The 12,294-nt window shown below is 42.5% G+C and overlaps 1 protein-coding gene across 1 annotated transcript in view; it reads right to left on the bottom strand.

The window, feature by feature from the left end:
- Window positions 1-5,115: 5,115 nt before the first annotated feature.
- The window catches only part of LOC104686955 (amyloid beta precursor protein), a 172,991-nt gene continuing 165,812 nt past the window's right edge, over window positions 5,116-12,294 (bottom strand). The window contains exon 16 of the mRNA XM_039550395.1: window positions 5,116-6,370. Within this exon, the coding sequence (XP_039406329.1) occupies window positions 6,269-6,370 (102 nt within the window). The 3' untranslated portion in view covers window positions 5,116-6,268. The remainder of the gene's footprint in view (window positions 6,371-12,294) is intronic.

Consider the following 12,294-nt stretch of genomic DNA (forward strand, 5'->3'; position numbering starts at 1 on the left):
GGTACGGCTTTTGCCACTGGCTTTGGCAAGAATAAGAGCCAGACCCAGAGAGAATATTCAGTTATCTCCCTTAGAATTAATGTTTGGCATTCCTTATCCTATTAATTCTCAACCTAGTGGGGGAGTGGAGATAACTGATGTATATTTAAAACAATATGTGGCCAGAATCCTGTCTCTTGTGAAATCTCTTTGACAGGAAGCTCAGCTGGCACAGGCCCTGCCTTTGGCCTTCACTGTTCATAACATCCAACCAGGGGATTGGGTCCTGGTTAAGGAGTGGAAAGAAGCACCGCTGGTGGTGAAGTGGCATGGACCTTTCCAAGTGTTACTGACCACAGAAACAGCCGTCAAGACAGCTGAACACAGGTGGACCCATCACACTCGGGTCAAGGTCTCTAAGGCCCTGGAGATTTGGACATCTTGGCTGGAAGAGAAGGATGGGAGGCCACGACTGACACTCCACAGGAGTGGACCAGAGCAGCAGCCAGTGAGTTGACATTGGGGGAATCCTCATGTGCCTACCCGCAGACCGTCTGCTGAAATGGTCTGTATGGGCATCCCTCCTTTACAATCTCCAGTCACTGGGAGCCAATCCTTGCTGTCATTGTTTTATGTTAAGTGGATTCTGTGCCTTCATTTCCCACAAGTGGTGCAGAAGACAATGTAAAAATTAGACTAAGTAATTAGATTATACTAGTAGAATGTTTTCCTTAATAATCCTACTTTTATATTGTCAGCTAGGTTCGGGCCTGGAGTGAGAGAATCGATTTGTAACCTTAGGAGAAGAAGTAGCAAAATTTTTTAACTTTAGCAATTGTTGGGTCTGCGGAGGGCCAGGAAGATCTGAAGACTGGCCATGGGTGGCTAGCCCAGTCGAACCTAAATGGTGGGTCAGCACTCTGAGTGAGGTCCATAAGGGAGCAGGATTTTGGGGTGAAGAAGGAAGTCCATGACAACTTCATTCTTCTGGAAAAGGCACTTATTGCCTAAATAGGACAGGGGGTGTATGTGTAGGAAAAAGTGTTTGTAACTGGACATTAGGTTTAGATTGTTGGACCCCTAACTGCCCTCCTTATGATTGTTCCAAATATTGAGGCGGATGGAATCAAACACATATTAAACCAAAGAAGACCCAGGAAGAAAGGATTAAATCAATGGTAATTAAGGTTTGTAAAGACAATTACTGAGAAAATAAAAAGAGGAGGGATTGAAAGGAATATGATGAATGTGTGTTTACAGACTGTGCGAATCTGCTTGTAGATAGGGCTAGGAGCTTAGAGAAAGGGAAGTAACAGAAGAAAACTGTCAGTTCTAGAAGATGTTACTAATCAACACACAGTGTAGCTCAGCCAAGGCCATGTTACATTCCTGAACCTTGAGACAAAGAACAAAAACTTAATAGAATTATGAATAGTTTTTTTCTTTTATATAACAAAAAGGAGGGTGCATATTAGAGGGGGGCATAGAATAGGCGATTCGAGAAGTCTGTACCTTCTGAGTACCCTGGACAATGGGGAAAGGAAGAGGTTGTTGCAACCAGGAATTAGGATAAAAAGGGTGTTGCATCCCCCAACAATTTGAGAGACCCCATGAGAAATGCCCATGGCCTCTCACTTTATTTGAATGAAGTTACAGGACTCCTCTATCTCCTTTTTTGGACATAAACCTCTGGTGCTTGTGAATTAATTTTCCTGACAACAATAAGGAGCTTGCATGGCTAGAGGTGGGCAGGATGCTGCCACTATTACCTGGGAACATCTGCTTCCAGAGTTTGAGCAGTTGTGGGAGTGTTTCTCTTGAAGTTTTGGGAACTTTGTTCACGCCTTGTGCTTTCCATGCATGTCATGGTGTGCATTTATTGCCTTTCTTTCAGGAGAGTGTGGAGGTATCTTGGGGTGATTTTATGATGGTAAATTTATTCCCTAACTGTCTGCTTTATGCCCAGAAAATGGCTGCTGTAGCTTTAAGATGGACCCAGGGGGTGGGGCGGGAGCCTTGGGCTCCTGCGTGGTTTGGTTCAATCTCTCTCCAACGTGGTCGGCAGCTACAAGAATTGTTACTTCGTTGCCTTTGCTAGATTAATTTGGCAACTAAGGCAAGAAGCTTCTGGGAGTTTTGGGTTTTTTTCCTTCCCTTGGCCTGGAGGCTTTTCACCGGCAAATCCTTTCAGAGGGCTCCTGTTGGGTTGGTGGTTTGTTTTTTTTTTGTTTTTTGTTTTTGTTTTTTTTTCTTTTTTTTTTCTTTTTTTTTTTTTTTTTTTTTTTTTTTTTTCCCCTGGAACTGTCTCAATTTGTTCTTTCTTTGGCCCAAAGAGCCTGGGGGGGCGGCCCCAGCCAGAACCCCGGTTTTGGTACCAAACCAGCAAAAAGAAGGAACATTAAACTCCACCAACTTCACCTGCTGCGAATAGAAGACCCACACCAGAAACCCAACAGGTTCCTAGCTGTTGAGTGAACTCTTTTCTCCCCTCCTCCCAGAGACAAAGAAGGACAGCCGCCATCTTTGCCTCTCGGCCATGCGGCGAGGTGAGGGTGGAGTGTAAAGTTCAGTATCTTTTTTTCCTGTGCTTTGCGGGTATCTTATTTTGTTAATAAACAGTTTTACTTTTTTTTCACTTTCATCCCTTGGTTTCCATTTCTCTCATTCACAGAAGAAAAGGGAGTTATTGAAGCCCTCTTTCTTTAGAGAAAAGCACTCATTTCAGAGCGCTTTTTCTCCTAAAATTTGTCTCCAAACTGAGACAGGAAGGAATCATAAAACCTGATCATGTAATCAGTGTTTAAAACAGCAATTTATTAACAGCCTGTCCACAAGTAGCAAGAGCAGCACCAGGCATTTCACTGGACACATAACCCCACACTAGGAGGCCTGACTGTCTGGGAATTAGTGTTCAAAGCAATTGCATTTTTCTATAACTGGGATTGCATGGGATTATGGTATTATAAATGGGATTTGCTTAAAGGCGAGCGGCTGTCTGTATCTTATGTGTAATAAATGGTTAAAAGTTCTTTTTTTTTGGTTGAGAAGAAGTTAAAAGTTGCTTGTTAGAAGAGTGGCGGTATGCAGTCAATGAGTTAATTGTTATTGCGATTGTACAAGTGTAATGTTGCTATGTGCCCACTAGATGGGGACAGCAATGGGGGAAAGTAGTGGGTCTATAGAAAGGAGGAGAATGTTCTAGAATGTTCTTAAGATAACCTAATAATTATGATGTAAACACTTTGGGGAATTATTGGTTAGGGGGCAAACCAATCACTCGACGCCCCAGAGACTGACAGAATTGAACACCAATGAGGACCCTTGGAACGAGCCATCAGAGGGAGGATCTGAGCTGCACCAATCACAGCATCAAAAGAGACTATAAGAACTGCTCCGGGGCTCAGCCCCCCCCATCTTCCTGAGGAACCTGAGTCCAAGGGAACACCCTGTGTGTCGCACAGTTTGTTTTTCTGGGTTGTCAAGTGGGACTTGGGCTTACCTCGAGTCTCCGCTCCTGGTTTTCTTTTTAATAAACGAGCAGACTTTTATTGCACCCAAAAAAGTCCAAGCCTCGTTTATAACATGGATTACTCCAGCTTCCTCTAAAAGGAATTTTGATAATGCTTCTTTAATGAGACTGGGCTAAATTGAATTACATCCTGCCTTCCCCCTGAAGTGGGATCTTCTTCTATGATACTGGACATGTGCACAGAAGACAGTCCTACATATTCCTTTCTATGTGCTGTGACCTATATAGCAACACCTACAGAAACAGACACAAACCTAAATATTTGTAAAAGAAAAAGGGGGGTTTTTTGGAGCAGTTTGAGCAGCCTCTGCTCACTATCACACATTATTCTGGCCCAATCAGTTCAGTTTTGCAACCAGAGATGATAAATCCTCCAGGGGTATTTTGTAATTTCTTTGTAACACACTGGTACTCCAGGGCCTGCAAATAACACTAACCACTTCCAGTGCTCTGATCCCTTGAGGTGAGTTGACACAGTAGGGATCCCTTGACACAGTAGGGATGGAAGAGCAAAGGGAATGAACACTTGGTTGGTAACAGGTAATGGGAAGCTCTGCAGTTTTTCCCACTACTAGTTCAGAGTAGTAGGTGCCATCTTATCCTCCTGAATCTCCACAGATGGCTTCTGAAACTCCCTGCCCTGGTTGTCCCCTCACTGACTGAACATCTGTCCTGGTCAGTCTGCCGGCATGGCTGTGTTCCAGGCCAGCAGGTGAATTACCTGAACAGGTGAGGTTTCGTGGAAGATCATGGATGGGGAAGGACTAGTGAGTAACAGGACTGGAAACTTGTTTTCTACTAGCTGAGGTCAGGGGCGACTCAGCCACTTGCCTGAGCTATGCAGCCCCACTGCAGCCATGCCTCACGTTGCTGCAGAGACAAAAGCTACCAACGAGGCTGAAGAAGAGGCTGCCATGGCTTGCACACAAACTGAAAGAGGCTTTCCCTGAAGAGATTCTGCTCCTAGTTCTTCCCTCACTCCTGCTTTATCTAACCCATTCACTGTAAAGAAACAGTAATTCACTTCCTTTTTCACAAACACACCCCTCTGGTTTTATTCTAGAATCCATCTCCAAGTTCAAACAGAAGAGTCCTTATTTTGGGCTGGGTACAAAGGCCATCTTGAAGATCCTCAGATCCACTCGCCCACTGTGGTCTCATCTCTCTAGGCAGGTGAGCCCTATGTTGTGAGTTACTGTGCTCTCCCTACACCACAGGAGTGCTCCTGGAGGGCCAGGAGCTGAAGGAAGCTCTCAGGCAACAGAGAGAATGTGTATCCCAGCTCACCAATGGCTTTGCCCTCTTCCTGCAGAAAAAATTCCTGGTGCTGCTGTCCTACCCTTCCTGGGCACTTGCTGTGAGGCAGCAGAATCAGGCTGGATGCAGCCTGGGATGCTCCTCCTTGCCTTCACCAGTATAGCACATTGCAGGGCATGGATCTTGCCAGAAAGCCAGCAGGAGGTGCAGGGAGGAGAGGGAAGAGTTTGCTGGTAAATCACTCCTGCGGATGGCCAGGAAAGTGGGAGGTTGGTTAATCATCCATGTCATGCTCCTCTGCGTGAGCAAGGGTGGCTGGTTGGCGCAGAAACACACTACTACAACAGGGCTCCTCCAGGAATGTATTTATTTACATTAAAACACTATTATACAAATGGAAAGTAAAAGAAAAGGAAAAAAAAAAGAGACAACATCTCAGAGGGGTAGCTGTGCCAAAGCTGGCACTCCCCACTTCCCAACTTCCCGCCCTGTCTCACTGCTGCCTTCCTTCTGCTCTGGTCCAACTGTCAGTGCCACAATCTCTGTAGGATCCCAACCCTCTCTCAGTTTGAACACCTATGTATTCTGTTTAAGTGACTTTTAGAACTCTTTGTTTTCTGCTTCCAAAGAAAACTCTTGCCCACATGTTCTTTTTTTAATTTATTTATGTAACACAGTGTAGAAAGCTATCAATTCATAAGCAATGGCTCTGTACAATCATCCTGCAGAGGACCCCTGTTAATTTTTGGCCAGCAGGTACTTCTTCCCCCAGAAGTGCTCACAATTAACAGGGACTCTTCTTAATAATTTTTTTAAGGTCAAAAAGATACATGGAAAAGAAAATAAAGTTTACCTCTCAATGCCTAAAGTGTGCACATAAAACAGGCACAAAGAAACAAATGTATATTCCCATAATTTCTACATCACTAATACAGCAGGAGCAACAATCTGTACAACAAAATGCAGCTGCAGAGGAAAGAAATTTCAATAACTCATCTGGAATACTTAAAAAAAAATGTTGGTTTACTTTAAAATGCATAGTGATCAGAAAAAAATGCTCAGCAAAGAGAAGCAGCTAAACCCCACAGACACAGAAAGCATCCCCCATCAATTCTTAAAGCATGTTTCAACTAGGACTTAATTTTTGTCACAAATCACAGGAATAATATACAACTGGCTAAGGAACTACATGATAAATAATTGGGAAAGAGAATCTATCCATGCACTAGTTAAATACAGCTAACCTCTTTACAGTACACAAAAAACATTCATTAATAATGTAGTGTAAAGACTGAAATGTAAAGAGAAAGAGAGAGAAAATACATTACTGATTTTATTAATTCAAGTTCAGGCATCTACTTGTGTTACAGCACAGCTGTCAAAAGGCGAGAATGAGTAAATAATAAAGCAGAGTGTTTTTCTTTCTTTTGACATTATAATTGAACACCACTGGGCAGTGAAGCAATCATTCTTCTGTCCAACTCATGAGGCTGCTATGGTGTCCTAGTTCTGCATCTGTTCAAAGAACTTGTATGTGGGATTTTCGTAGCCATTTTGCTGCATCTTGGAAAGGTGGCGCTCCTCTGGTGTCACTGCAGCATCCACCTGTCAGGAGAGGGGACAACCAGGGTCACATTCCTGCTTAATTCACAGCACACCCCTTGTTTCCCCACTTTATGGCCATCCAATGTACTTTGTACCCTGTGTGTTTGGGCAGAAAGCATCCTTTGGCTCACTTTTTGAACAGAAGATGATAATGCACCAAGAACAACTCTCTAACTCATTTTATTGCTGCAGGATTTCAAAACCAGCTGACCAAAGCCAGCAGTACCAGCTTTGGAATTTGTTGTCTGGCTCGGGAAGCAACTCCCCAAACAAAAAAGGGGGATGACGTTTGCCTCTCCCTGCTAGTCCCTCATTAAGAGATTTTTCCCCCCCAGCATATATATATATATATCAATATCTATACTTGGGATCAATTGGGTCTCAAAAGAAAAGAAAAAGCCCACCAAAAAGCTGGAGGCAGTGGCTTGAGGCTGCCTTCTGCCTGCATTGTGCTCTCAGATCTGTTGCAGGCATGATGGTCTCAAAACATTAATTGGAAAAGAGAAAATGAGGGTAGCAAGGAAATTCCAGAGCAGCCAGGCACAAGGTGAGCAAAAAATCCCATTGCACTCAGGAGCACAGAACTCCTCTAGCTCCAAAGCTGTGTCTGTTTCAGTTTAGTGACAAAAAACATGACATGTCTGCACTGGTTTAAATATTTATACTTAACAAAAATTAACCTTTCTTGATTACTTGGGAGACAGGCACAAAGCTCAGTTATGACTTCTCCATTGAATACCTGCGTCTCCACAGATTATTTTCCTCCTTCACTGAACATTACAGTAATATAAAACTCCATCAAATTAAAGTGGGTGAGAACAGCCTCTAAATCTTAATTAGGTATTTTACCTTTCCTGTATGAGCTCAGTAGTTGTGTATTCAAAACCTACCAAACCCTGGCTATCTTGCTAAGCACCTATGAAAACAGTCTAGTTGTTAATTATTTCATTTGCTACCTGATGTCTCCATCATCTCCTAAAAGCAAAAAAGTAAAAAGTGAAATTTTACAGTGTTAAAAAATTTAAAATCAGGAAGGTGCCTAAAACTCTACTGTTAAATATTAGGTATGAACATTTTCCTGTGGATTCCTGTAAGCAGTGACCTCTAGGAAATACAGCAATTCGCTTTCAGCAACTAAATAGCCTTTAGGATAAAGGAAAGTATATTCTCTCAAGAAACTTACTCTATCTAACCTTTTAATAAAAATGCAAAGGAGAAGTATTGATGTCTGATACCAATTTTAAATCTACTCTGCAATACTAGAAATATCTCAGCCTAGTGAGAAAATGTTGGTAAATTGTTCCCTGATACCCTGGAGAAAGACTGAAGGTATGTTCTTCCCATGCTTGGGACAAACACAGGCTGTTCAGCTTATTTTTGCAGCTGCTCTTTCATTGTGGCAGGTTACAACATAGTACTGACCACCTTTCCCACAGTCCCACCAGAAAATGGCTCCTCTCAGAGCCATTTCCACTTTATATGCTCTTTTATTTGCTATTTAAGAAATGGTTCTCTATGCATTTGATTACTCAGATGAACTGCTAACCCCATTTTCATATCTGATCCATTTTCATATCTGTGCCCCTTGTCCATGTCCTGACTCTCAAACTGCATTTAAAATCAACATTACATCTCCCATCAGATGTGTTTTTCTTACACAATAATTAGATACTTTTGTGAAATATCCAACTTAAAGGTTATATATCACTCTATATATTGCTCACAAGCTATTGTGAAACTTCACAGATGGGAGCCCTGAGACTTTCAGCAAGCCCTTGACTCCTGTGGGCAAGGAACAGGATGCCAGGCAGAAAGGATCACTGGGCTGTGCTGACACTGTGCTCCTTGTGTTTCAAATTCTGCAATATAACTTGGACTTTTAATACTGCCATTCACAGGCTTTCTTTCTCTTTCTTTTTAAATTGCATTTGCATGCAGTACTTCTCTTATGCAACGATCCCCAAATCCATCTATTTCTTCACCTCCTGTGACATGGTTTTAGGTAGCAAGATCATGCTTAGAGGTCACTTGCTGTATCTCCCTTGTTTGAGAAACTGAGGGGAAGAGGGAATATTTTTTTCCTTTCCCTGGTTCCTCCCTCTCCAAAAGTGACAACCTTTTTCTTCTGAAGAATGCAAGCTTCCCTTGGCCAGCCCATGTGCATGCTGAGTGCTCAACTTGGCTGTCAACAACCATTTTGATCCATCAAGAACAAAAGAGCCCCATGGAATTTCACAGCCTGTCTCCTCTTCAACCTCCCTCTCCCAAAGCCCAAGACATCCTGCACAGCCATGTGCTCAGCAGCCAGGGTACAGCTGTGTGGTTCATGCCTGCTGCTCTGTGTCCCCTACACTGGCAGCAGGGCTGGGGAGGGATGGGGAGAGGCCCACACCTCACAGCACTCACCTTTGCCACTACTCCATGGGCTGGGCTACTTTCTGCTGCTTTACCTGTCCTTTCTGGGGGCTGCCAACTTCTCCCTCCACAAAAATACACCATCTAGATCCATATGCAGTGAATCTTTGACTGGCAATCCCTCCATGCTATTGGTGTTCAGTAGAGCACTTGTTATGCCAGCAGTTTAACAGCAGTAGGGCCTAACAAACCCATTCCATATAAATTTTGTAAAAATGTGCCAAAGACCTAATCCCCACCCTGAGGACTCCTGAATTTAACAGCATTAACAGCATTCTGCTGCTGATGAAGTTGTTGTGAACATGGCTGTGAAGGCAAGAACAAAGCAGGAACATGGCAAATGTTCCTGCAGCCTTTCCAGCACTTATAGAAAATAAGAATAAAAGCGGCTGCAGAGAAAAAGCCACCATTCTGTTCACTCTTGAAGGGGCTGCTGGACCAAGTCAGCCCTGGTTCTTCTACGCTGTATCACCACTATGGCAGAGCATCCAGTGCTTTTTCAATTCATGAAGTGAGAGTCTCACAATTCACAACTAATCCCACTAACAGATTCTCTTCTGGCATAAAATTAAGACTCAGTATGAAGCTCTGGCATTTACGGACCAGGGTTCCATGTGTATCAATACCTGCCCAAGAGCATTTTCATTTCTAGGAGGCTCCCCCACTAGGCTGGGATGCAAAGGAGGGGGATGCCAAAACATGTGCTGGACTTCTGTCTTAAAGCTCCAAACAACACTGTATTGAACTCTGTCACTTATTTTAGTTTAAGTCTCTTGCTCAGCTTTTCTTATTCATGACTAGAAAATGTGGTAAGTACACAGCATAACCTGCTTGTGAGAAAGAAATGGAGTGAGAGACCATCATAAATTAAAAAGTAATCAAGGAAACTGCAAGGCAGAAGAGATCAAAGAATTGATGAGACATTTGGAAGAAAATCAAGAAGGAAAAAGAGATTAGAAAAAAAAAGGAAGGACAATAAAAAAAGACTGAATTTTTAACACCTTTGCACAATGTTCTGTATTAAAAAGTTTCATTTTGATAAAATCAGTTTCTAGTAAAAGTCCAATAAACTCTGAAATATGGCATTTATAGATGAAAGGGATTTACTAAAGCTCCAACTTGCAGTCTTAGTCAATTTTTTTTTAATTTCCTCTTCAGCCTTTAAAATAAGTAGTGCTGGTACTTCCTTTCCTTCCTGTAGCTCTCTGCCACAGGGTAATCCATCTAACCATCAACCTACGTGCGCTATCACTCATCCTGAATGTCTTCTCTTCTATTCTCTTTTACCCATTTTGATGCTACCCAAACTCTTCCTTACAACCTCTGCCCTAGGTACCACTCTGCCAAATGACATGCTTTGAACACAATTATCTCCTTGTCAGTAAATCCCCAAAGCCCCTCTCCATTTTAAGAAGCTTTTTGCACCAAATATGGAGGTGGCAGAAGCTGAACACAGCATGTAAGAGGTGTAGGTGCTCCTTTTTTTGTGACATGATGTCTCTTGAAAAACACCTCAGTTAGGTAGATAACCTCTTGTGAGACTGTTTGCCCATCTACCCCTTCAGCAATTTCAGTGTCATCTCTGCTCCTGCTGCAAAGCCCTCCTGTTGTCACTGCTGGAGGTCCTGCCTCTGTCAGAAAGCAAATGAGCTTTGAACAGGATATCCTCAAAAGAGGAGAAACTGAGACAGTCAGTGGTTGCCCAGCGCACAGCAGACGTGAGAATCTCTCTTTTGCCACCTGCTTTCAATTGAGAGAATAACCTCCTGCAGACAGGAGTGCACTCGCAAAAAAACCCCTTCAAAACATTTGTCGGAGCCCCCGTGTGCACATGTAGTAAGTAATTTTCAATCTCTCAGTCATTTATTTACTTAACTACGGAAGTTTTTTTTCTTGGGGAGGCCGAACAACTTTGGAACATTTTTATTCTCAGAGTAGGGAAAAATTACACTTCTAAATAGGACAAGTATATCTGTTCTCAGAGCTTAAAAAAATGCGAACAGGATTTTTAGTAACTTATTTTGTTAAAAAAATTATAGTGAAATGAGAGAGTACAACAGAGCTGACTTTTTGGAAGACAAGAATACAGGTGGAATAAGACCTGTTTTGTAATCTTCCATTATCACAGAGTTAAATTCACACAGTAACTTCTGACACACAACGAAGAGGTGGCAAATTAGTTAAAATACACTCAATCAAGCTAGAGCTGATGTACAGTTATTTTTACATCAAGTCATTTTGCTCTTCTATGCTTTCTGTGCACAGTATGCTAGAGGTGTGATGTAGCTAAATAACTTAATTCTCTTTAGAAAGTAACAGCTTAATTTTGAAGACATTTTGGTATTAAACATCAATTGTATATGGCTCTTTTGGTGTTTGGGGTTTTTTTTTTGTCCCCAGTACAAGTGCTACGCAATTTTTACCGACTTAGGACGAAAACAGATGTTATACCTTTCTTGCAGGTGAGAAGCTCAGACAGTGAGGCTGTGCAGTCTGCCAAGACCACAGAGCAAGTCTGGCAGAAGGAGGAATCCTGGCTGCCAGTGCCAGCAAATCCACAAGGTGACACAATCTACAGTGTGATTCTATAAATCCACTAAGATTCTTGGTACATCTGCGTGCTAAAGCTTTATGGTTTTAGCTGTAAAATTTTTTATTCCCTAAGTGATGCTGTCATTTTGACATGAATTACTTATTCAGTTTGTGCATGTTATTTCTAGGCCAATATTTCCAAATTCACTGTCACCAAAGAAAGCTTGTAGAAGTCCAGGATCACCTTTGCCATGTCATTTTATCAGGTGAAGCCCACCTAGAATTTTAAGGTTGTACTGCAATAATGGTATGTTGTCTTGGGGTGACTTTATGATGTGTATCCCATATCTCTGCTTTATGCCCAGAAATTAATTTTGTGCCTTTCTATGCCTTCAAACTGAGCCTGAGAGGGGGGAGAGAAAAAAAAGCTGAGCAAAACCTTCAAAGCAGTTTGCAGTTTGTTTTCATGTTTCAAGGACACAGAGATATACGCACAGATTCCTCTTGCTTCTAACAGCAGTGATGGGAGCGGGAGGAAGCACCCGGCTTGTTTTTTTTCCCGCCAGCTTTCGGCCAGTTTTTCAGCTCCTTTTCCTCCAGAGAGTTGAACTTTGTTTTCCTAGGACTCCGATTTTTCCCTTCTTCTCTGCTGGACGATTTCAACATCAGAATACATTGGGAGGACTTTCCACCGAGACCTTGGCCCTGGAGGTGGCCCCACCACCCTGTCCAGCTCCAAGGAGGGGGAGAGAGAGACTATGGAAAGACTCTGAAATTTTCCCAGGTTTCTCTCAGCAGAGTGAAAGGTTTTATTATTATTTAGCATTATTATCCTTTTCCTGTGTGTTTGTTAAATAAATAGTTTTTATCTCTTTCACTTTCCTTTGAGGAAAAAATTATTTTTTTCCCCCGAACCTGGTGGGGGAGGGGTGGTTGTAACCTGCCTTCTCTCAGAGGATACATTTCCAAATTTGCCC

The sequence above is a fragment of the Corvus cornix genome, chromosome 1, assembly GCF_000738735.6.
Source record: "Corvus cornix cornix isolate S_Up_H32 chromosome 1, ASM73873v5, whole genome shotgun sequence".
Classification (NCBI taxonomy): domain Eukaryota; kingdom Metazoa; phylum Chordata; class Aves; order Passeriformes; family Corvidae; genus Corvus; species Corvus cornix.